Source organism: Phasianus colchicus, chromosome 5 (assembly GCF_987193195.1).
Source record: "Phasianus colchicus chromosome 5, bPhaCol1.hap1.1, whole genome shotgun sequence".
Classification (NCBI taxonomy): Eukaryota; Metazoa; Chordata; class Aves; order Galliformes; family Phasianidae; genus Phasianus; species Phasianus colchicus.
In genome coordinates, this window is record NC_143440.1 from 41,928,640 (window position 1) to 41,950,826 (window position 22,187).

Sequence of the window (22,187 nt, forward strand, 5' to 3'; positions counted from 1 at the left end):
TCCTTATCCTTCACACATCTTATGCCACCTATGGTTTCTTGTCATATTTGCTGAATTGGTATGTTCTTAAATTCCAGCAAATAGAGATGAAGAAATACGATACTCCCCATTCCAACCTATAAATAAATTTATGAGCTGTTTAGTTAAAATACATGGCTAAGTTACTTCACTGTGCTGTTTTTGAGATAACAGAAGTCTTATCTAGGAAGTCATAAGTGTAGGGCTATTTCATACTTTGATAGCAATGGATTCATATATATTGTCCAGAATTTCCATTCTTTTCTGACAGGGTGTAAATTCCAGGCATGTCAATAAAAGATTAATGTGAACTCACTTAGCCCATATGTAGCTCACTTTACCACGTGGCAAAGATGGAGGTTGAATGGTTGACTTAAAAGCGGGAGACTGGGAGGAGACTTACAGTAGTGCTTAAATTCTTTTCTGGGATATGCGATTGCAGGTTAAGTACTAATCTCTGTGATGATTGGTGTGAGAGGTAAGTATGAAGTTGTGAGCTGACATCTCCTAGATGAAGAGGACCAGAGGGATACAAGACGGGTTAAAAGCAAGCCTAGATAGTTACAAATGCCTTAACCTATGTTTTTCTTGGCTTCTGGGTTCTAGCAGTCTCCAGGAGAAGTCTTAGGAACAGATTCCAATGCAGACCACAATACTGTTAGCACTATTTATGGAGCATGCTGCTGGCTCATGCTCAATGTTTGCCAGGTTCAGTGGCTCAGTGTTTACCAGGAGCCCTAAATCTTGTTCTCCAGCATTGCTTTCAAGCTGGGTAGTCCCAGCACATACTGGTGCCTGAGATTTTCCCCTCCAGGGGCACGACTTTATGCTCCACCTTGTTGACATTTGTGAGGTTTCTGTCAGCTCATTTCTCCAGCCTGCCAAGATCTGTCCACGCTGTTCTACTTCAATACTTCTTAAAATCTATCTGAAACAGAAATTTCTCAGTCATCATTTTCGATTTCCTAAAAGGACTGTAAATACAGACAGATGTTGAAACACAACAGCAAGGTCAGCACACTGTAGCTGGGTTATAGTTTGCAAACATTTTGCCCAGGATTGTGATCTTCAGAGGAACCAGTTTTACAAAGTGGAGGAGGGAAAAGGAAACTGAGGTACTAAATTTAGGAGAAACATCAATCCACTTTGGATAAATAACCTTTAGGTTCTCTTTGCTTATGCATGTAACACATATATATGTACACGTTACATATATGAGAAGAAAACAGAAAACATTATTAATGTTTGTTCATTCATATCATACAAAGTTGTTCTTAGGAGAAACTGTGAGAAATGACTATATTTTGTTCTTGGTTACTCTTCAGACTGTTAGTTGACTGTATATTATGTAACTATAATCCCAGATGTACTGGAAAACAAAAAATGACCTCATTCAGCAATGATCGTTTGTAACTGTAAGTCTAAAGATATTATAGGCTAATTTTCTAAAGCATTTCCTCCTGTTTATTGGAACAGTCAGTCTGTTGGGAATTCATACGGTTAAAAACTTGGCTGTTGATATATGTCTCCCTTAAATATTACCTGTTTTTCTGAAACCTTCTGCAGACAAGTGAGATACATATTTCTATTTTCTCCTGAAGTACAGCCTCATCTGGACATAAGAAATAACAGCATACCTACCACCCACGCATCAGATGTTTATGGATGGTGTATTTACTACAGAGCATGTAGGGAATTTTATGGAGATAACATGCAATTACTCTTTACTTGAATTTTGGCTGGTGAGCACACCGAGCAAACCAAGATGCATAATGAAACAGGAGTAGGAATAAGGCAAGGATGGAAAAGCTGGGAAAAGAGAAGATAAGAACAGAATTACTGGAGCAGAGCTGGAGTTACATATGACTATTTAATGTTAAATTGTACTTAACAGAGAATATTAACTGGCAAACTTTTATTTCTATAGGAGGTTTATGGAGACTCATCTAAGAACAATTCCAAGTGAAGCATTTTCCAATCTCCCCAACATCTCTAGAATGTAAGTTCTATTTCTGATATTCTTTTACCACTTTATCAAAAATTTAGATCAGTGAGTAATCATCCAATTGTTTATAAACTAAACAGTCTGTAGCAAGGCATACTAGGCTTTGTTGTTTTTTTTTAGTTCAAATGACATATTACATTACTGGTTCAAACTAATTGCTATTTTTTTTGTTGTTGTTTCTTTTTTTTCTTGCATGATTTATAACTCATTTCACTGGAGACCCTGTAGCTTTTCTAGAATAGGAATGGTTTTCCACAAAAATACTAATATTTGTGTGATGCAAGGGGGACTTTTGTTGTTTTGTGTCTTTTGTATATAAAACACATGCCTGGATACAATCCATAAATGTGGAGGCAGCATCATCTATATACTTGCCTCACATTCACTTTTGTTGCAAGTGGCCACCTGTTCTCAGTGTGCCCTGGTTGTTGACATCAGCAGTTCTGAGACAAAGGTGTACCAACTTTTTTAGTTCCTCTTTGTGGCTTGCCTGTAATCCCACACATGGCTAACTGACACAGGGAACTTCTCTGATATCTTCCAGTTCACTCCCTAGAAACACACAGTTAGTAATTTGGAAGGGACCTCAGGAAGCCTCTAGTTCAACCACCTGCTCAAAGTTCTGCCAAATATGAAGTCAGACCAAGTTGCTCAGGGCTTTATCCAGCCTGGTGTTCTGAAGTTTCAATAAGGTAATAGAGACAGTATTTACTACTCCAAATATATTTCTTTCTTTTGCTATATGATTTCTACTATATAGTTTGCATGAATAAGCCCTTTTTTCCCCCTCTATACTGAATAGAAACAAGGTTAGCCTCTTTATGAACCTTGTTTAAACAAGAATTTTAGAGCTAGTATGTTCTTAAGTTCATGCGTATCTGTGTACTCTAGATAGCCAGAAGTAGGGATTTGTTTCCTTTTGCTGCTTTGCCACAGGAATGAAACAAAAAGCATTTCAGTGAAATGCTCAAGTGCAAGGCTAATTCCTATCAGAAATGCATCAGTGCACTCAGGTGCATATGCTTCATTCTGGCAATAACAACATTTAAAAAAATGTTTTATAAGTTATTCAAATGTAATAGAAATCTATTACAGTTGAAAAATCTCAGTAGAAATACTTTGTCCCTTCTGACTTCAAACAGGTTGAACGTATAGTACTTTTAAGGTCAAAGATAGAGATTTTTTCCTGGGCTATGAGCAGTTGAAGAGGATATTGGTTATGCTTTGTGTTACATCTGTGAGTACCTCATGGACACCTGATACGTAGCTTCCCAAGCAGTTTTCTCCACAGCTTCTCCATACGAGGTAGCAGCCCTATGCAGAGCATAGCATTTCCCTTGTGCTCTGTATCTCTCTATGCAACACAATGTGTTTTCACATCCTGTGCAAACTGATTCTGTGCAGCACAGAACAGGTGGTGTTGAAGCTAGAAAAAGTAAAGGAAGGTGGAGAAAGGGAGAATGAAGAACAGTGAAAGGTCCTTGTTTTTACTGCCACATGCTGTCTGTTTGAAGTCCTGAATTCTCAGTTTTTTTGGAATGGGCAATGGTGATAAAAGATTATTTATCTGTAAAAAGATCTTCTCCAAAAGAGAAGTTGTGAATTTGGTGTTTAGGTTGGCACTACATTCATGGTGGATGTCAGAGGCATTCTGGAAACCTGCAGGTGAAACACAGATGGCACAGGGAGACACTGCTGAGTTATGCCTTCAAAATGGGAATTTAAACGTACTTTCTGTCTCTTCACAGTGTAAAATCTTTTTGATTATTGCTGTGATTTTTATTTCTTATATTCAAATGTGCTGCATGATGTGTTCATCAATGAAGGCACTGTCTAGTGCAGAAGGACTCTGAACAGTTGCAAGTAAATATTTAAGCACCACGAACACCTCTTTCTCAGAAGAGTTTGAATATGTTTGTGCATGTTTGTTGAGCATTGATCCTGTTGACTACTTATATAATCAGTGATTATGTCATCTAATTAATGTAAACAGTTGCAAAGCAGAAAAGCAGAGGTCAACATGCCAAGAAAATATGCCATTTCCTTCCCACCTTTACCATGCAGGTTTGAGATGTAAAACTGTAACTCAGGCAGCTCCAAGCCAGCTAGGGTAGTAGAAATGGGACATGTGGACAGGTGGGAAGTGGTGGCGGCTGCAGGGATGAAGGAAAAGAGGAAGAACAGCTCCTACTTCTCTTCTGTCTCCTCTCATACATGACAGACAGGTCCTTCCCTGCCTGGTACTGCCATCAGTACTATGGGGCACACAAAAAAAGTGCTTTCTAATTCCCAGAACCAGCTGCTTGGCATGAGGATGTGATGGTTGCTTGTTCTCTGGTTTTCATTTAATTTTCTTTCAAGCTGATTTATATATAGCTGTTTGCTACATACTACCTATCTTTTGGTATGTTAAAATGTAGGCTCTCCTAAAATTAAATACTTCATTTTTCTGTGAAGAGTGGAAATACAGTTTCTTGAGTGGTAGATATTTAGTGCTTATAGAAGGATAAAATTAAAGCAACTCAAGTAAACATCTAATTCTGCAACATTCAGTCACAGAACTACAGCCTGGAAATACTTTCTTTATTATATTCTTTTATTTTCTTCCCTCATTTTGGAAGAGCCAAATGGCTTTTTGGATATAATATTACTGAGAAAAGAGAATCTGCTGGTTGTATAATCTTTACCAGTTACTTTTCTGATATCTTTTCAAATACTGCTGAATACATGTTCAATTACCAATAAAAAGTAGATCTCCTGTTAGAAAAGTTGAAATTAGTTCTGCCTTGCTCCAGTGTAGACAGGACATAAATTCCACTGGATCAATAATGGTTGTCAGAGCACAAGCTGATCACAAAGTATTGTTTCCAATTTTTTAAAACATTTTAGTTATTTTTAAAATATCCGTTGAAAGAAGTTGAAATTTAACTTCTATATAATTTCAACAACAACAAAAAAGAATCTGATTTGTAATTTCTTGCATGACAAAGTCCTTCTGGTTTAAAAGACTGTATTTGTATTTCCTATTTACTATTACTACTGATAATACTGTCAATATTTTAATTACTTATTAATTTAAAAGATCTATAGATTAGAAATATATTTAATATAATTAGAAAAAGTATATCAAGCATAGGAATATGGCATTTAAATGTTATTCCAGGACTGATGAATTTTCAAACTAAGAGATATTTTGAATGACATAATTAGGTGATGTAACCCAAATAGTTAATGTCAGTGTGACTCTGAAAATTTGCATTTGCTAGTTGTATTGCAACTTTCCTTACACTTCAAAACCTTTAACAGACTAGTTTCACCATCATCTTCTTAGTGGTGATGGCTAGTTTCTCATATTCAGCAGCTCATTATCAGCATAAGTGCTACTCAGTTTAACCGTATGTAAGTATTTCTTAAGGTTTTTTGGTTTGGTATGGTTGTTTTTTTTTTGTTTTTTTTTTTTTTTTTTTTGGTTTGGTTTGGTTTTTTTTTTTTTTTTTGCTTTGCTTTGCTTTGGTGCCACATTACTCTTTATTCTCTTTATGACATTCTCTCTGGGGCTAAAGATTTTTTTCCAAATTCATGTCACAGCATATATTTTTCCCTCAACAGCAGCAAGTATGATTTGCTCTATGACAAAGAATTTGTGACAGTTCTTGCAGTGATGACCCAAAGTCCAACTCTGTGTCTTTCCTTTCTTTTTTTCTTTTGGATATACATAAATCTGTCAATTCACTTGACAACTAAGTCTTCTTGGTGAACACCAAAGGATTTTAATTGGGAAAAGGAAAGACAAAGAATTCTGAAATGTGAAATCTTTCTATTTGCTGCTTAATAGCATTGTTATGCAGTTGTGATTTAGTAGTAGTACAGCAAATTTAAATCTGTTAAAAGTTCCTCTGCCTGACACCATCAGTGCTGCCTCCCATGGCAGGTGGCACAGGATGAAGGGAAAGAGAAAAAGTGGCTTCCTGGGCACTGGCCAAGGTTTGCCAAAGTCTGTGACTTATTTCTTTTTCTGTTTCCTGGTTTTTAGCTATATCTCCATAGATGAAACACTTCGGAGTCTGGAGGCCCACTCCTTCAACAGCTTGAGTAAAGTCACTCACATGTAAGTACTGTAATTAAATAAAAGTAAATAAATGAATGCAGTGATAAAATACATTTGAAATTGTGTGGAGGAACATGTATGTTGATGTATGAATTGTTGTTCTTTTCTATTTTGTAGCTAAATACTCTTCTTATTTCCTTTCTCTGTAACATGCAAACTCTCATTCAATGTCAAGTTTAAATAAACTGGTAGCTCAGAAGCTTATCTTCAATTCCTGAAAAAAAAAAAAAAAAACGGAACTAGTCAATCAAACCAATTGTATGTAAGCACCTAGAATATTATAAAACAAAATATTAAAACTATATGGATTTAAGAACAAATCAGGTTGGGCCTCTGCAACAGGAAGGTGTCAAAATTACAGTACTAATGCGTTTGGCAATATATCCTGTGATAGTAACTATAAGAAGGCTGACAGAACAAGATCTAGCTAGAATGGTACTAGGACAGATAAACAAATTGGTAGAATAGCTGCATTTGGAAAGTTACAGTCATTCAGCATTACCCTGTATAATAAGAAGGTAACTAATTGAATAGAGTTTCATAGGATCCATCTTGCATCTGGCACTCTTCCATGTTTCCATTACTGATTCAAATCAGGGCATGGAAAGCATGCCAGTATCAATAAGTTCAGATGAGTTATAGTTCAGCATATTTCAGAATAGCTTTTTTGTATGTGAAGATTCCATGGGAGACCATGAGCGCAGAAAACTTCTGAAAGACTTTCATGTTCAAGAAGAAAACATGACAGAGGAAGATATATCGTAAATGTATATAAATGTATTTTGAGGGAAGAAACTGCAATCCATTTTTCATTGTTGTTTGACCAAGCAATACTTATAATAAAATGAGATGAGAGTAAAGTTTAAGAAAACTTTCTTATGGTTGACACAAGTAAACACTATATTTACTTCATAGGAAAGTTTTCTCCTTTAAGGTTGTGTAATAAAAAAATATCTGGGTCTATTTAATCTTTACTCAGAGAAAGAAATTGAACTAAATGATCTCTTAATACTGCTCTATTTTTACTTTTTTTCCCATTTATTTTACACACTGTAAATGAAAAGGTTAATAAAAATAAAGGGGATAATATCATTACTGTTGTTGTATCTTGGGAGCAACTAGTACCAGAAAATTGAAGTGCTTCCCCTAAGAATACCTGATAAATAAAACTAGGAGCAAAGTCTAGGATCCTGAGACTTACTTTATTCCAATAACATGCTCCTATATTATTGCTGAAATAGCTTCACTGGAAATCTTTGCTCTAATAATAGTATTTATCTTTGCTTTGAATGCAGTCCCTTCTGTAGGTACTTTTTCCAGGGCTGTCTACCTCATATTTTCCCTTTCTGATTCACAGTTGTTGTGTCTTTAGGATTTCTTGTTCAACAAAAATGAACTTTTAATGAAACATTTTCTGGCATCACATTTTATAAACAGTGAATTAAGTATTTGGCACTACACACCACATATTACTCATGTGGATGTTGTCTTGTGGTTCACCTTTATAAGCAATAGAAGGTTCTGCAATGAAATTAGATGACCCAAGATATGATCTTCAGTTTCTATGTTAGGACCAAAGTAAAGACTGGACTAGAAAAATCTCCCTCAGGATATTAATTAATAACATGAAGATGCTCTCCTTTAAGGGGTAATGTAGCATAAGCTTTTGAATATAAACTATGTTTCTATAAATTATGCATTTTGAAGTGTGTGACTATTTTAAAGGACTGGTGGATGGAGCTATGGTGTTGGCAGTGCCTCCTATAGCACATGAAGGCTCTTCTAGAAACTACCTGCTATTCTTCAGAATGCTTCAGAGTGGAGCACCCAACTGGCTTGCTGTAAGGCATTGTATCCACAACTGCCATATAGGCCTTCCAAGCATATCTAATCATCTTCATACACTTGAGAGACCTGTTAGGTTGTCTTGGTATGTCATGGCGTGTCATGCAATCTGCATGCTTCTATGTCACAGCTCCTCCCTCTCTTCCAAAAGTCAGGCCAGAGAACACCAGCATGGCTTGATACCACCACATTATCACATGCAGGTCAAACCCACAGCCTGCACATGCCATTTTGCAGCCTGTCTAGGAGTCAGTGGAGCTCAACGGCATCTGCTCCTACTGCACATATGCCACAGGCTCTTCAGGAAGGCATGGCGGGGAGAGGTTTTTGCTTTGGTTATTTCGGTTTAATGGAGGACTCCTCATATTTCTCACAAGCAAATACCACACAGAAAATACAAATAGACAAAATATATTTTTTGGTTTTTCCCATGAAAGAATCAGAACAACTTCTCAAGACAAGACACTGGAACTCTTTACTCACAAAAGCTATAGGCAAAGCCCAAATATTCGCTAGTCCATCTCTACTACTCAAAATACTCTACCACTCAAAACTACTACAAACACTTTTAAAAATCTGTTTGGATGTAAGGCACGCACATTATTTAATCAGAGGATACCCAGACATCTGGAAAACTAGGCAGTTGCATATAAGCTAGAAGAGAAAGCTATTTATAGATTTCACTGTTTTTCTGAATTGTTTCCATAACAAATCATAGTCTGATTTGTTAATGCTTTTTGTTGATGGGTTTAATTTACTTTCCAAACAACAAGATCATTCAGGGATAAATGTTATGTTGTGCTGTACATTTGTTTAATGTTCTCCACTTACATAGTTATTTTGAAAGTATTATTGCCGGATGAAGATTATCATAGATTGTTTTAAAGAAGTTTGAAGTAACTAACAGTTTTGCAAATAAGTCATTTCACAGAGCTTAGCTTTCACAGGATCAATTTTTCATGGAGTTTTCATAGAGTGCAGTTTAATGTAAATAATCTTTTTTACCCCAATTTAAGCTTATACATACAGTTTAATTTCAAAAAGATTTGTTTTTCTACAAAACTTCTTATAAGAAAATTTAGTGTTTATGGAAGGAAAGCACTAATCACTTTGGCTTGAGTCAAATGTCATATGAATAGACATCCTGTGTTCATCACCATTCTGTCTGCCAAGCCTGCTGGTGTGCCTCAGTTTTGAACGTCAGTATTCTGTTTTTTTTTTTCTGGTCCACATTCAGTTCTTCCTATGTGCCTCTGTCAACGGCTTATGGGCTGGTTCGGCCCGGTTCCGTGACTGGTGGGGCAGAGGGATTTCACAAAATCCGCACCTCCGGAAAAGGGAACATGGGACCTCAAAATAATTTAAAAAAGTGGCAATGATCTGAGGAGAAACAAACTAATTTACTAAATATAGTATCGGAATACAGGATAACATGCTATAATACAACATAATTAGAATTGAAGCCAATAAATCAAATATCATGAGAGAGTGTCCAAAAGGTGGAAAGGCCTCACCATAACACTGAGGTGAGATGCACAGTCCGGCTGAGCAGCAGGGAGGAGAGCAGATGAAGAAGAAGAGTGCATCAGGTGACCTTGCCAGGAGTTATATCTCCTCTCTGACCGCAAAGCCCCCTGGGGTGTGTAGTAGTTTTCTTCCGGACAGGTGCCCGAAATTGGAGCATTAACAGTTTAATTCCCAGTGCACTACATGATGTTATGATGTGGAATACTGATAACCAAAAATCATAAAACCATGACAGCCTCTATCCTGACTTTCTGCATGTATGCATCTCTTAGGTCCCCTGTTACCCTAAGAGAAACCTCTGAGCATATGTTGTATCTATACAAACCTAAACTTCTGCGCTGAGCAAATTTTGCAAACTAAGGGTACAGATCACCTCCTGCAATTTTACGAGCTGGATCTCATTTCAAATGTAAGTCTTGGTAAAATTCAAACTATACTAAGATTAAAATCAGGGCTAAGACTTTATGCTGATATTTTCCCCAGTTACGTTAAGTTGATCTACGATGTATTCTAGCTCCTTGTTTTTGTCATTACTGTTTCTAAGTATGGTTGTGAGACAAATTTATTGTGTTTAACAATTCAGGACTGCCTTTCACATACAGTGACAAAACTGTATTTTCTAGATGCAAATGCAAAAGAGTCTATGTTGCTGTGTAATCTTACTAGCAAGCTGTAACTTGATGGCATTAGACTAAGGAGCTTTTGTAAGCAGGTCTTCATTTCCCAGAAAAAACACTCTTAGATAAGGAATATGCACTCTTTCTTTTCAATCCCTCTGTGTCTCTGCTCATGCTCCTCTTTCCCTCATTTCTCCCCACTCCTCCATACTCCAAACACTCTCTCCTCTTGAACAACTATGTGAGAAGCCCTTTGAGGGTTTGGGAATACAGCCAAAGATTGTGGATCAAGTGGCTTACCTTTGTATATGCAACATCACTTCAAGAGCTGAAGGGACTACTCCACATCTCTGTGCAGAGTGGGTGCAGGGGCACTTCTGCACATGGACAGCCATGGAGCCAGGTCTTGGGATATGGGGCTGCAGAAAGGAGAGGTGGTTTTATGACAACGTCTGAGGGGTAACCATAGAGGCGGAGGGAAGGGCTGGCCCTAATAGGAAACTGAATGAAGGGAAGTGTTATATAGCTGCAGTGAATTTTAGGACACTGGAAAAAGTGTTGTGTAGAAAAATCTTAAAAGCTGATTGTTGCAGGTAGAGGATAGACTGGCTAGAGCCTGAACCAATTTTCTAGTGTTAGCAGTGCCAAAACTTGACAGGTGGAAAGCCATGGAGAGCTGCTCTTAGTGGGACTGCATCTTGACTGCAGGGGGAGGGGAAAACATGGACAAGTGATGGAGGCCATGGAATTCAAAGCAAAGTAAATGTAAGGAAGCAGGGAAGACTCACAAGTTATTACAAGAAAAAGAAAGCAGTTGATTTAAAATGTTTTCGAATAGCTGAGCTAGATCTCCTTACTATTCATACATATGAAACATAGCGGGATTACATTGACATTCTGGTCAGATTTAGAATATCCGGGTTCTGGTCTCAAGCAAAACTCAGAGATGTGTCAATACTGCAAGGCACGTATGAAAGACATGTCTGGTAAACAAATTTTAGAAGTTGCTTACATTAATATTTTTGCTTTTTTAATATTACTAAATGTATATAATGTAAGAAGTAGCTGACTGACCTTTCAAGAGTTTACTTTGCAAATGTATGGCTCATTATGTTAATTCATCACAGTAATATTTGAGTAATTATTAGTTTCATTTTAAGATTCATTTTGATTTGGAACTAAATATTCACATATGTCCCTAAACACAAAAGTATTATTTATAGTTATTTATAAATATTGACAAAGGATTTTAAGTGTATCACTAAGTAATTTTCTCTGCACATCTGTTCCTGCCACTCTAAAGTTTTTAAAGTAATTTCTTTAAAAAGCAAAACTCAGGTGCAATTCACAGACGGTAAAATTTTTGTTTTGATTGTGAACCTAGAACATTTTTAGTTACTAGTATGAGTGACAGAAATATAATTTTAAAAATTGATTGTATTTACATCATACATAAGCCAATTTTTAAAGGTTTTCCATACTTCAAAAAATAAAAATACAACAGAAGATGAATATTTTGTAAAGTAATGTTGAGTACTTTTGTAAGTGTTCCACCAGTAATATTGTTATCTTCAGGGTAGGAAGCTGTAGGTAGCAGCAGCATTCTTTCTTATTAGCATCTCTAATTTTAGTTCGGATTGTGCAGTTAAATGGTTTTTCAAAGCACCTTTCTGCATAAATTTTCAGCAAGTTGCCTATAAAACATCTTAGTTTTCTATACCTTTAAATGTTTTGTTCCCAGAAGCAGTCAAAATTTTTACATTGCAGCTGGTACAGAATTTAAGCAGAGCATGCTAAGGTTAAGTTGTATTTATATAGCATGCCAAATTTCTATTTCAAAAGTCACCTAAAGTTTCTAAATCTGTGAGATTCAGTTTTTTCAATTCACTGATTCAGCACAGTTTATTGATAAACCTGCAAGCCAGTCTAATGAATCTATTGAATTATAGAACTTTTTGTGTTGAAATGGACCTCAAAGACCATCTAGTTGCAGCCCCTATGTCATGAACAGGGTTGCAAACTACTGAATTTGATGCAACTCAATAGATTGAGTTCCTCAGGGATTACCCAATCTGGCCTTAGATGCCTCCAGAGATGGGACATCCACACTTTTCTCGGAAAACTATGCCAGTGTCTCACTACCTTCTGAATAAATGATTTCTCCATGACATCCTGTCTAAATCTCCCCTCTTTTAGCTTAAAACCATATCCCCTGGATCTGTCACTATCTGCCCATGTAATAAGTTTGTTTCCTTCCAATTTATAGGCTCTTTTTAAGTACTGGAAGGCCCAGAGCCTTGTCTTTTCAAGGCTGAATGATCCCAGCTCCCTCAGCCTGTCTTCGTAGGAGGGGTGCTCCAGCCCTCTGATCATTTTCATGGCCCTCCTCTGAACCCAATCCAACAACTCTGCATCCTTCCTGTAATGGCAGCCCCAGGCCTGGATGCAGTACTCCAAATGGGCCCTTACAAGAACAGAACAGAGAGTGATAATCTCCTCCTTCTCCCTCTTTTGATACAGCCTGGGGTACTGTTGACCTTCTGTGCTGCAAGAGCACATGGCTCACATCATCTTATACATACATCTGGCTCACATCCAGCTTTTTGTCTGCCAGGATCTCCAAGTCTTTCTCCTTGGGCCTTCTCTCAAGGAGTTCTTCTCCCATTCCGTCCACGTCAGAGGTTGCCTCAATCCAAGAGCAACATCTTACACTCAATGTTATTGAACATTATTAGGTACCCTTCTCAAGCTTGTTCAGGTCCCTATGTATGGCAACCCTTCCATCATATCAACTGCACCTCTCAGCACTTTTTTTTTTTTTTTTAAATCCTTTATAAGTAATATTTAAGCCAAAACAGTCTTTTGATTAGAATTTGAAGACCGCTGTCTTATAACAGTTTGGCACCTCTGAATATACTACTCATGACTGATTGTGAAATAAATCAAAATCCATCTTGTGTATCGTTGTGCTGTTAACTGATGTGATTATTAAAATACCTTTCCTCCTTTTGAGCTCACTTCATAGGTTCCTATACGATGGAGCTACAGGTATCCTTTAATCTGAGATTTTAGGGAGGATTCTCTCCAGTGCTGAGATAGTGATGATGACAGTTTCATGGATGGATCTGACTTTAAAGTTGTCTCTTTTTCATTTTATCCCTGGTATCTTTTTCATTTTATCCCTGGCAATGTTCAAGAGGTGTCTGGATGAAGAGCTACAAGATATGGTTTAGTATCTTGTGGTAGCAATGGTAATGGAAGTACGATTGGATTAGATGATCATCTAGGTCCTTTCCAACCTTGTGATTCTATGATTCCATGAATATAGAATATCAATATAGTATATGAAATGAGAGTTCATATATTTAGTAAGTCACATTTGCCTGGACTAGGAGTTGAGAAAACTGGATTTCTCTCCTAGCTTTTTCTTAAGATTAACAATCAATTTTTCAAATCACCTTTTTTTTTTTTTAATTTTACCTCTCTCATCCACTTTCTCATCAATTTTGAAAAGAGACTTCTATGCAACTGGTTGCCTGCTCTGATTTATGTAGCACTTGCCACAATAGGCCTTTTCCTCCCTCCCTTTTGGACCACAAGAAACCTCCTGAATACGAAGTATAGGATGAAATGGAAGTATAAATACATTATATTTTAAAACATATTTCTTCCCTAATCCCAGCATCACCAATTCAAGAAACTGGAATAGCAAGGGCATAAACCTTTTCCCATTCTTCATTGTATGTAATAATTTACTTGAGTTCTTTAAGCTTTTCTCTGATTATGGGGCCAACTGTCTCATCTGGTAATTCCAAATCTTTTATTCTCATTTTTCATTTCCCTTTGTCAACCAACACTTGCTCTCTCTTGGCCTAGTTACTTAATAAAATCGGACTGAATCTCATTTAATTATTTTGTGCTCCTAATTTTAGTACCATCTGCAGATTTCAAATTCTTACTTTTAATACTCTCACCCAAATCATTTATGCAGAGTACTGTGAATAGCAAAACCTGATGACTCTGTGGCACTACAGTGTATTATCCATTTCCAGTCTGAATACTGATCTCTCCCCGCAATATTTTTGGTGCACAACAAAGGAGTATGTAGCCATGAAGCTCCTGACTTCACTTTTTTTAAATGTAGCAGTGATGGAAAAAACACGTCAAAGTTTATGGAGAAAATTCCACTGTTGGGAGTATGATTGCTACATAACTATTAAAGTAATTTGAGAGAAGCAAGAGACTGACACAGATTTCTTATAACAAAAACGATACTGTTAAAGAAGCTAACATACATGAAGAATACTCAGCATTATAATAGCAGTAGCATAACTATTAACTATATCAGTTCAACATGCAAGAAGAATGTAAACCCTTGTTTCCTCATAAAGTAGATGCAGTAAGAACAGAAGGCTTGGAAGATGAGCAGAAACTCTCTCTGTAGAGCAGAATATAGAGAGAGGCTAAAGTCTTCCACATGTTGATATACCAATTATCTGATGTTTCTTTTCCCACTTATATTTCTCAGAATATTTGGCTAGCTTTATTTTGTGCTTGAGTTACTTGATGTTAGGGCATGGCAAATTAAATACCAGTTTCTACTGTGTCTATACTGAGTAGCACCACTTTTTGGACTGATGTAAGACTAGAATATCACGCACAGAAACTGCACTACCATGCCACACATACTTGTCTTCTGTAAAATTTCTCTACGTAAGTAACAAGATGTCCTGAGAGTCTAAGAGCTGTCCTGAGACTGGTCATTCATGGGATACATGGCTCTGATAGGTAGAGAAGAAAAGCATCTGTGATCCAGACCAACTTAAATTATATTTTGCACAGCCTTAGCTTTCCAAAGGTGCCTTTCACTCCAGTTGCTGTTCTGGGTGCTGCAATATTAATTATATAAATAATATATAAATTCACACATGGAAATCCCACTCCTACTTCCCTAGGGAAGATTCTGCCTTCATATTTATTTAATGTGTTTTAAAAATTTAAAATCTATGTTGATTTTTATTAATCATGCAGACACTCAAATTAAGTTACCAGGTAGATTTACTCAGCAATAGTAACAGTGGCACTGATGTAGCTTTATGCAAAATTTATTACTGTTTTTAATTTTTCTCCTTTTAAATTAAATTTTCTTCTTTCTACTCAAACTTACAAAGTGCCATTCCTATGTTCTCTAAGAGCCCTAACCATAGGGAAATGTCTGAAGATCTATAAGCAAACGTCAAATTTTCTGAAAGTAGTTCCCTGAAATTTAATTTTAACATTGCTGGTTTCTGTTATAATAAATACATATTATGGTAACGTTCCCTCATCCCTCTTTTTTTCCTTGCAGTGAAATTCGAAATCTTAGAAACTTGGATTACATAGATCCAGATGCCTTTAAGAACCTTCCGCTGTTGAAATACCTGTAAGTATTTGGCACCTGCAAGTAGTTGGCCTCTCAGATGTCTCTCTAAATTCTTTACACAATAGTGGTTTTTTTTGCATTTCATTTTGGAACTGGTTGTAAGGTTTTTCCCTACTGCTTTATTTTAAGGACAAAAAATCAGCTAGAATAGGGGCTGGGACTTTGACTACATTTGCAAGGAAATATTTTAGAAATTCATTGCTAACTTTGCTATTCTTCTGATCCATTAAATGTCTGTAATACATAAATGTTTGTTGTGATCCACTACATGTAACTCTCTCTCCGTCTTCTCTATTTTAGTGGTATTTTCAATACTGGACTCAAGGTATTTCCTGACCTCACTAAAATTTCTTCATCTGATGTGAACTTTTTACTGTAAGTATCTACTTACAGCCAGAGAGAATACTGCCATCCTCAGATCCCAAGAAAACCTATAGTGAAGACTTCTATTTTAGAGAAAATTAGAAAATAAGCATGTCAAGATACTGTTCCTCAAACTGTCATTCAGTTATTCTTAGTATCAAATTTGGAAAATGTCAGGTCATCCTGCACTGTGTATTTGAACTGGATGAGACATACACATAATTGCATTTCTCTTCAATTAGCTGAATCCCAAAATACAGAATTTTTACAGTCGAGCACATCCACTCTTCATCCTGTGAGCCTGCCTGCATTTCTGCAATCTAGATTGTTGCAACTTAGTGCTACTAGACTCTTATTTTATTACCAGGCATCCGGTGGTGGTTGGTTGTTAATGAGTTGCTAATGACAGGGTGTAAAAGCACTAGATATCTTTGGAAGGTGGTGGTAGGAGCTCCTGCAGGTCAGTGATCCCATGTGTGAAATCCCACCCTCAGCTTATGGGCTCCATTAGTCCTAAATGTCACAGCCTTGTTTCAGAATAATAGCAAGCACACTTCTCCCTTTCCTAACATTACAGTGTTACTTCAGAGTCCATCACCTTTCCCCTAAACATACATGGCTGTAGCACACTGAGAGAATTGCTAGTGGATGTTCAGCACAAGCAGCTGCAGGAGCCTCCAAGATGGCCTTTCATGCCCATGGTGATTGGCATAGCACCAGCATCAGCCATGCCCCTAACTAGCATAAGTACTCTGAACTCCTTTCTTTTCTCTGTCCAGGCACTTTCCCTCCACTTATTAAGTACTTGTGTCACTTCTCACTGTGAAGGAAAACAAGTCTTCTGTTTGTTACTAAAACAGCCTGCCAATACCAAGCTAATGTAGAAAAGCCCTGCACCTAAAAATCCATAAACAAAGAACCATATCTTTCCTGAAAACTACTATTTGGCTACACTATCAGCAGGCACTCTTAAGAAAGAGGACTGCTTATTTCCCTTCTGTTACTCACCTTATTTCACAGCAGCTGATTGAGATGCCACCTTTTAGAATCACAACACAACTCCATATGAACATATACTTTGCCTAAATTTACTTGTGCAGTCACACTTCATGCACAACTCTACTATCCCATTAAAGAAACCAAGCAGCAGCAATTACCTATTTTTAAGCAAGACTTCCTGGGGAAGCCCTCATTAACTACAGTCCTCAGCTGGAAAGAATTGTCCTATTAGCAGCTTTGCTAATTTAATTGAGTTTGCTCACATGACGCATTTCTATATTACAGTAAAACCTTCTTCTTTTTTTACAACTTGAAAAAAAAAGGTTTACTTTAGCTGATTTAAAGGACCCCCTCTTTTCTTTTTTTCTTCTTTCCTTTTTCTCTTGGAACAAACTGCAGAACAGCTTGGAGACAAAGAAAGGGAACACAAATGTGGAGGTTTTGTGTCTCCAACCTTTACTATCCTTAAAGCTATTTCAGAAACAAACACTACTGCTATGACAACAACAGGTGTTTCTTTGCATTCCAAAAAGCAAAGCCTACATCTGTCTCTGTACATTAACTTACAATTAAAGCTCAAATCAGGGTTGCAATCAAGCTAAGGAAGAAGAGCAGCTAAGACAAAGACTTGTAGGCTGACACAAAGTAAAAGTATCTCAGTGGCTATTTAGTGGTAGCAGTCTGCATATCATAGCACCATTCAGCCAGAATAGGCTTGACTGTTGGATGGATTAAGTAAAAGCTTGATGTTTTTTTCTAGAAAGTAATTTACAAAGGCTTGGTGGTCTGACCTAGATGTTGATTCAATACTGATAAATGGTGTTCCTAATCAAACTGGAAAGAGTGAAACGCAGGGCCACCAAGATGATTAGAGGACTGAAACACCTCTCCTATAAGGAGAGGCTAAGAGCTGGAACTGTTCAGCCTGGGGAAGAGGAGGCTGGGGGGATCTTATCAATGTGTATAAGTACCTGAACTGGAGATGCAAAGAAGATGAAGATAACTTCTTTTCAGTGGTGCCTAGTGTTAGAATAAGAGGCCATATATACAAACTGGAACACAGTATGTTCTAATTGAAAATCAGAAAACAGTTCATGATGTGGCTGAGCACTAGCACAAGTAGTTTAATTTCATATTATATTACTATTTACCCTCATGATTGTCCTGGTCTCAGCAAAGATAGTTAATTTTCTTCTTATTAGCTGGTGTGGTACTGTGTTTTGGGTTTAGAATGAGAATGATATTGATAGCACGCCAAAGTTTTAGTTTACTGCTGAGTAGTGTTTGCATGGAACTGAGGAAATTTCACCTTCTCACACTGTTAGTGAGGGGCTGGGGGTGCACAAGAAGCTGGGAGTGGAAGGCACCTGGACAGCTGGCACAAACTGGACAAAGAAATGTTCCATACCATTATAGTGACATGCTGAACTGTAAAATTTTATTTCACTTTCTTTAGAAGCAGTTCTATAAGGGAAAATGCTTCTGTCTGTTATAATGTATTCTCTGATATTTTACCTAGCTAAACAGCAAGATCTCATCTCTAAAGTCATTTGAGCTGACTCAGTTGACATTGCAGCATGATTCACTTTGCAAATCATCTGGGTTTCGGAAGAATGAATCTGTCTTTGCTGTTCACCACAGAAATCATGCAGGCTGGCACATCTCACCAGGACTGTAAAACCCATTGACTTTGCAAGCTCACTTCTTGGATGCTGAAACATCCTTGATTCTTAATCATCCCAGCTTGCCTCTTACAGCTGTAGGTGTAACTAAACTATTATTCTACACTTTTATTTATTATCAAGGCAGAGAAAAATGAATAATAAAACTGTTCTGGAGAAGCTCTGTTAGGCAGATATTTGACCGTGATGTTTTTTTTTCCTTTTCCAGTGAAATTGCAGACAATCCTTTCATGACTTCAGTGCCTGCAAATGCTTTCCATGGGCTCTGTAATGAATCTCTAACTCTGTAAGTTCTTCCAGCTTAAGCCAAAAAGGCAATCCTTTTTGCCTTAATCCCTCAAGCACATGGTACTACATTAAAAAACAAACAAACAAACAAAAAAAAACCTCAGTTCTATTCTCCAGTAGTTTATAATGGAGAAACATCATAGGCATTATATGTAGTAATGATACTTCTAGAAGTTCAGACAGGCATTATTGTAAAATGGTACCCATACTGCAATTTATTATTTCCTTCATTTGACCTTGCAGAATTTTATTTCCCTGTTTTAGCTTGGAAGCAGGAAAGTTGTGGCAAAATGTTTTAGTCTAGTTCTATATTTACTGCAAAAAGAAGTAAAAGATAGCATACCTGCCACATGGTATTCTTAATTTGGCTACATTTAGGAAATCTGGTGGCATCTGCTCAACCTTGCACTACAATTGTTACTTCTTCAAGACACTGAAATTAACTCACTCATAAACGTGCAGTTGCAAATAAAAATGATAAATAAGATAATAGGTATTTCATTACTGAAGCACACAAAAATACACTAATTTATTTATTTCTGTTTGCAGCAAACTCTACAATAATGGTTTTACCAGCATTCAAGGCCATGCTTTTAATGGGACAAATCTGGATGCTATGTAAGTACCAGATAATTTCTTCGTTTAAAAAACACAAACAAAAACAAAAAAGCAACACACACAGAAAAATGACAAAAACAACAACACATGCAAGGAAAAATAAAGCAAAATACACCAACCTATAATGAATGTTCCCTACCTACTGGAGGTTCTCAAAGAAATATCTTGTTCTAATTGTTTTTTAGGATCATAGAGAGGATATTAATTTCAGCCAGTAACAAAAATATAGGTATTTTGATGTCTTTTGCAGAGTACTTTGATTTTATATGCATATATTTATAGTTCAGAAATAAAATCACAGCAGGTGAATCTAGTGTGAATTTTGTTTAACTTTCTGACCTGAAGTTATAATGAAATATCTTTTGGTCAAAAAGATTTCAAAGACAATTGAGATCTTACAAGGCAGTTTATTTTAATAAGTGTAACACTAGTAATGATAGCAGCGACATTTCACAGAAATCTCTTACCTGAAAAAAAAACCAAAAAAAAACAAAAAAAAAGGCAACTGGGAGAAACCAGGCACTTAACCTAAAAATGAGAGATGTGTCTGTCCAAAGCAAGAAGCAATTATTTCAGCTTTCTCTTCACCTTCTTATTGTAATTTCTGCAAAACTACTACTTATCAACTGAATATACTTTTCACATCATTCTGAAAATGGTCTGTTCACACGGAACAAATCTAGAAAGATTTTGGGAGCTCCATTTGCATTGGCAGAGCTTACTCAGCTTTAGTCTGGTTATCAAAACATCTCACAAGTTAAAGAAATTTCTTCATTGTGAACTCTTAAGTTAACCACAGAGGCATGAGGATGCAGAAAATTTTCCTACTTCTTTATTTTAAATAGGTCTTGAGTTGTATAAAAATTCTGAAAGACCATCTTTCACATGGGCTGAATCTTTGCAAACTGCCTCTTTCCCCCTTAACACTTATCTGGACTTCTTGAAACCTAAAGAATTGGAGTAGATCTTATGAATTCAGTCATTCAACTTCTGTATGAAAAAGGAAATCTTTTCTTGATGACACAGTGTTTGATACTAAAGTCCATGGAAATCACAAGAAGTAAAATACATCTAAATGAATGTGGCATCTCGACTAAATCCAAGCTTTATATGCAATTCTTAATCCTCTTCTGTTTGCCAGTTGAAAAACTGTGTAGCTCTTCAGCTTCTCTCATACTGATGAAACACATTTTAAATATGACTCTATAGGAGTTTGTTTTTTTCTTCTCTCATACTGTGCGAATGCTATTGCTTCTGGCCTCACTGGAATTTTTCTCATTATTAAAGAATTAAATGGAAGTGTAGTTCTACATGATTCAGAGTCTGTGGCATTCTGCTTTATTTGACTGGGTAGGAGAAGGAGAAAACATATATAAGTTTCTGCAAATGCTGCTTATTTTCTTTCAGAAAAAGTTTATAATCAATATTGTTTAAGTGAATTTTTCCAGAGGCTGTTTATGATGTACTAGTTAAAATTATTTAAATAAATCAATAGAAAATAAAAGCAGGCTTACCTTCAGGGCTTTGCCTACCAGAAGTAAAAATTGTTCATAACAACAAAGAGTTTTCTCCTAATTAAATCATATAAGATTTACCTGGAGCAAAGCACATCTCCAGATTTACAAGGCAAACTATGGAGCAGAACATCAGTGGTGAAGTCATTATCTGTTTGATAAACTATATTGAAATTTCTAAACTAATTTTCTTAAGTAGTTTGATTACCATGTGCTAAGATAAAGTATAATTCTGTTAAGTGCAAGGGTGGAGATTTGTTGTTTCTAGTAGCAGCATTAAGTTTATGCAAAAGGTAAATATTTCATTTTCTTTATTCTGACGCTTTTAATTTGAACTCTGATTTATCAGGCAATGCACAGCAAAGAAAGGACCTGTTTTTCTCTGGGTCTGATCCAGGGCCCTTTGGACTAGCTGAAACTAGGAGCAAAAAGAAAAGAAGAGAAAATCAGTAAGGGAAAGATTTTCATGGGTTTTGATTGATTACTTCAAAGAACAAAACAAGCAAAAAAAGGATAACAATAGAAAAGAAAATTTCATTTTTGATGAATCAAAGATTCCTCATGTTATCTACAAATAGTAAGAAATTTTGGGAATCCAAGAGAATACCTTCTACCATGTGGTATGCCTTTCAACCAGTCTTGCAGTACTGAAAGACATAATTCAGGGAGGTTGAAAACAAACAGACGTAAGTGTGGAGTTGTGCATAAATGATTGCCATGTTAAGCAATGGTGCTACCTATTAGGTCTTCTCATTCAACAAGAATCTGTGTTTATAGCAAACCATGATGTCTCCATACAGGTTTTATAATGGTAGGGAAGTAAAAGAACGTGAATGAAGAGGTGAACTGATGGACATGTTACTGAACAGTGTCCATCTGAAAGTTGAATCTCTTCATCAAAAACATCTCTCCATTAAATCCTGACACTTCTGTAGAATTTGCGAAGTGGTGCTCCTGCAACTGTGTTTATTTCTGTAAGGAAATTGATGAGGAAAGAAGTTTCTTAAGAATATAATTCCAGTGAATGGCAAAATGCATGAGATGAGCTTTTACATAGCTAAATTACTGAAATGGTGAGTGTGCAACTTCAAAATCTAATTACAAAAATAACTCCAAAAGAATATATTTATTTTGGTATACGCTCTCAGGGATAATTTTTAATGCTTGGTCAAGCTCAGAGA

General features: G+C 36.5%; 1 protein-coding gene and 1 long non-coding RNA gene across 3 annotated transcripts in view; one reads left to right on the forward strand and one right to left on the reverse strand.

The window, feature by feature from the left end:
• TSHR (thyroid stimulating hormone receptor) overlaps nt 1-22,187 on the forward strand; it is a 50,265-nt gene that overhangs the window by 13,277 nt on the left and 14,801 nt on the right. For both annotated transcript variants that reach the window (XM_090141472.1, XM_090141471.1), the window contains exons 2-7: nt 1,946-2,017; nt 6,057-6,131; nt 15,468-15,542; nt 15,843-15,917; nt 18,795-18,872; nt 19,424-19,492. In XM_090141472.1, the coding sequence (XP_089997598.1) occupies nt 1,953-2,017; nt 6,057-6,131; nt 15,468-15,542; nt 15,843-15,917; nt 18,795-18,872; nt 19,424-19,492 (437 nt within the window). In that variant the 5' untranslated portion in view covers nt 1,946-1,952. The remainder of the gene's footprint in view (nt 1-1,945; nt 2,018-6,056; nt 6,132-15,467; nt 15,543-15,842; nt 15,918-18,794; nt 18,873-19,423; nt 19,493-22,187) is intronic.
• Nucleotides 6,043-17,044, reverse strand: LOC149917877 (uncharacterized). Its single transcript, XR_016467016.1, has 3 exons — nt 16,914-17,044; nt 10,421-10,539; nt 6,043-6,345 (listed from the first exon to the last, which is right to left on the reverse strand). It is a non-coding gene; the product is annotated as an uncharacterized LOC149917877 (long non-coding RNA).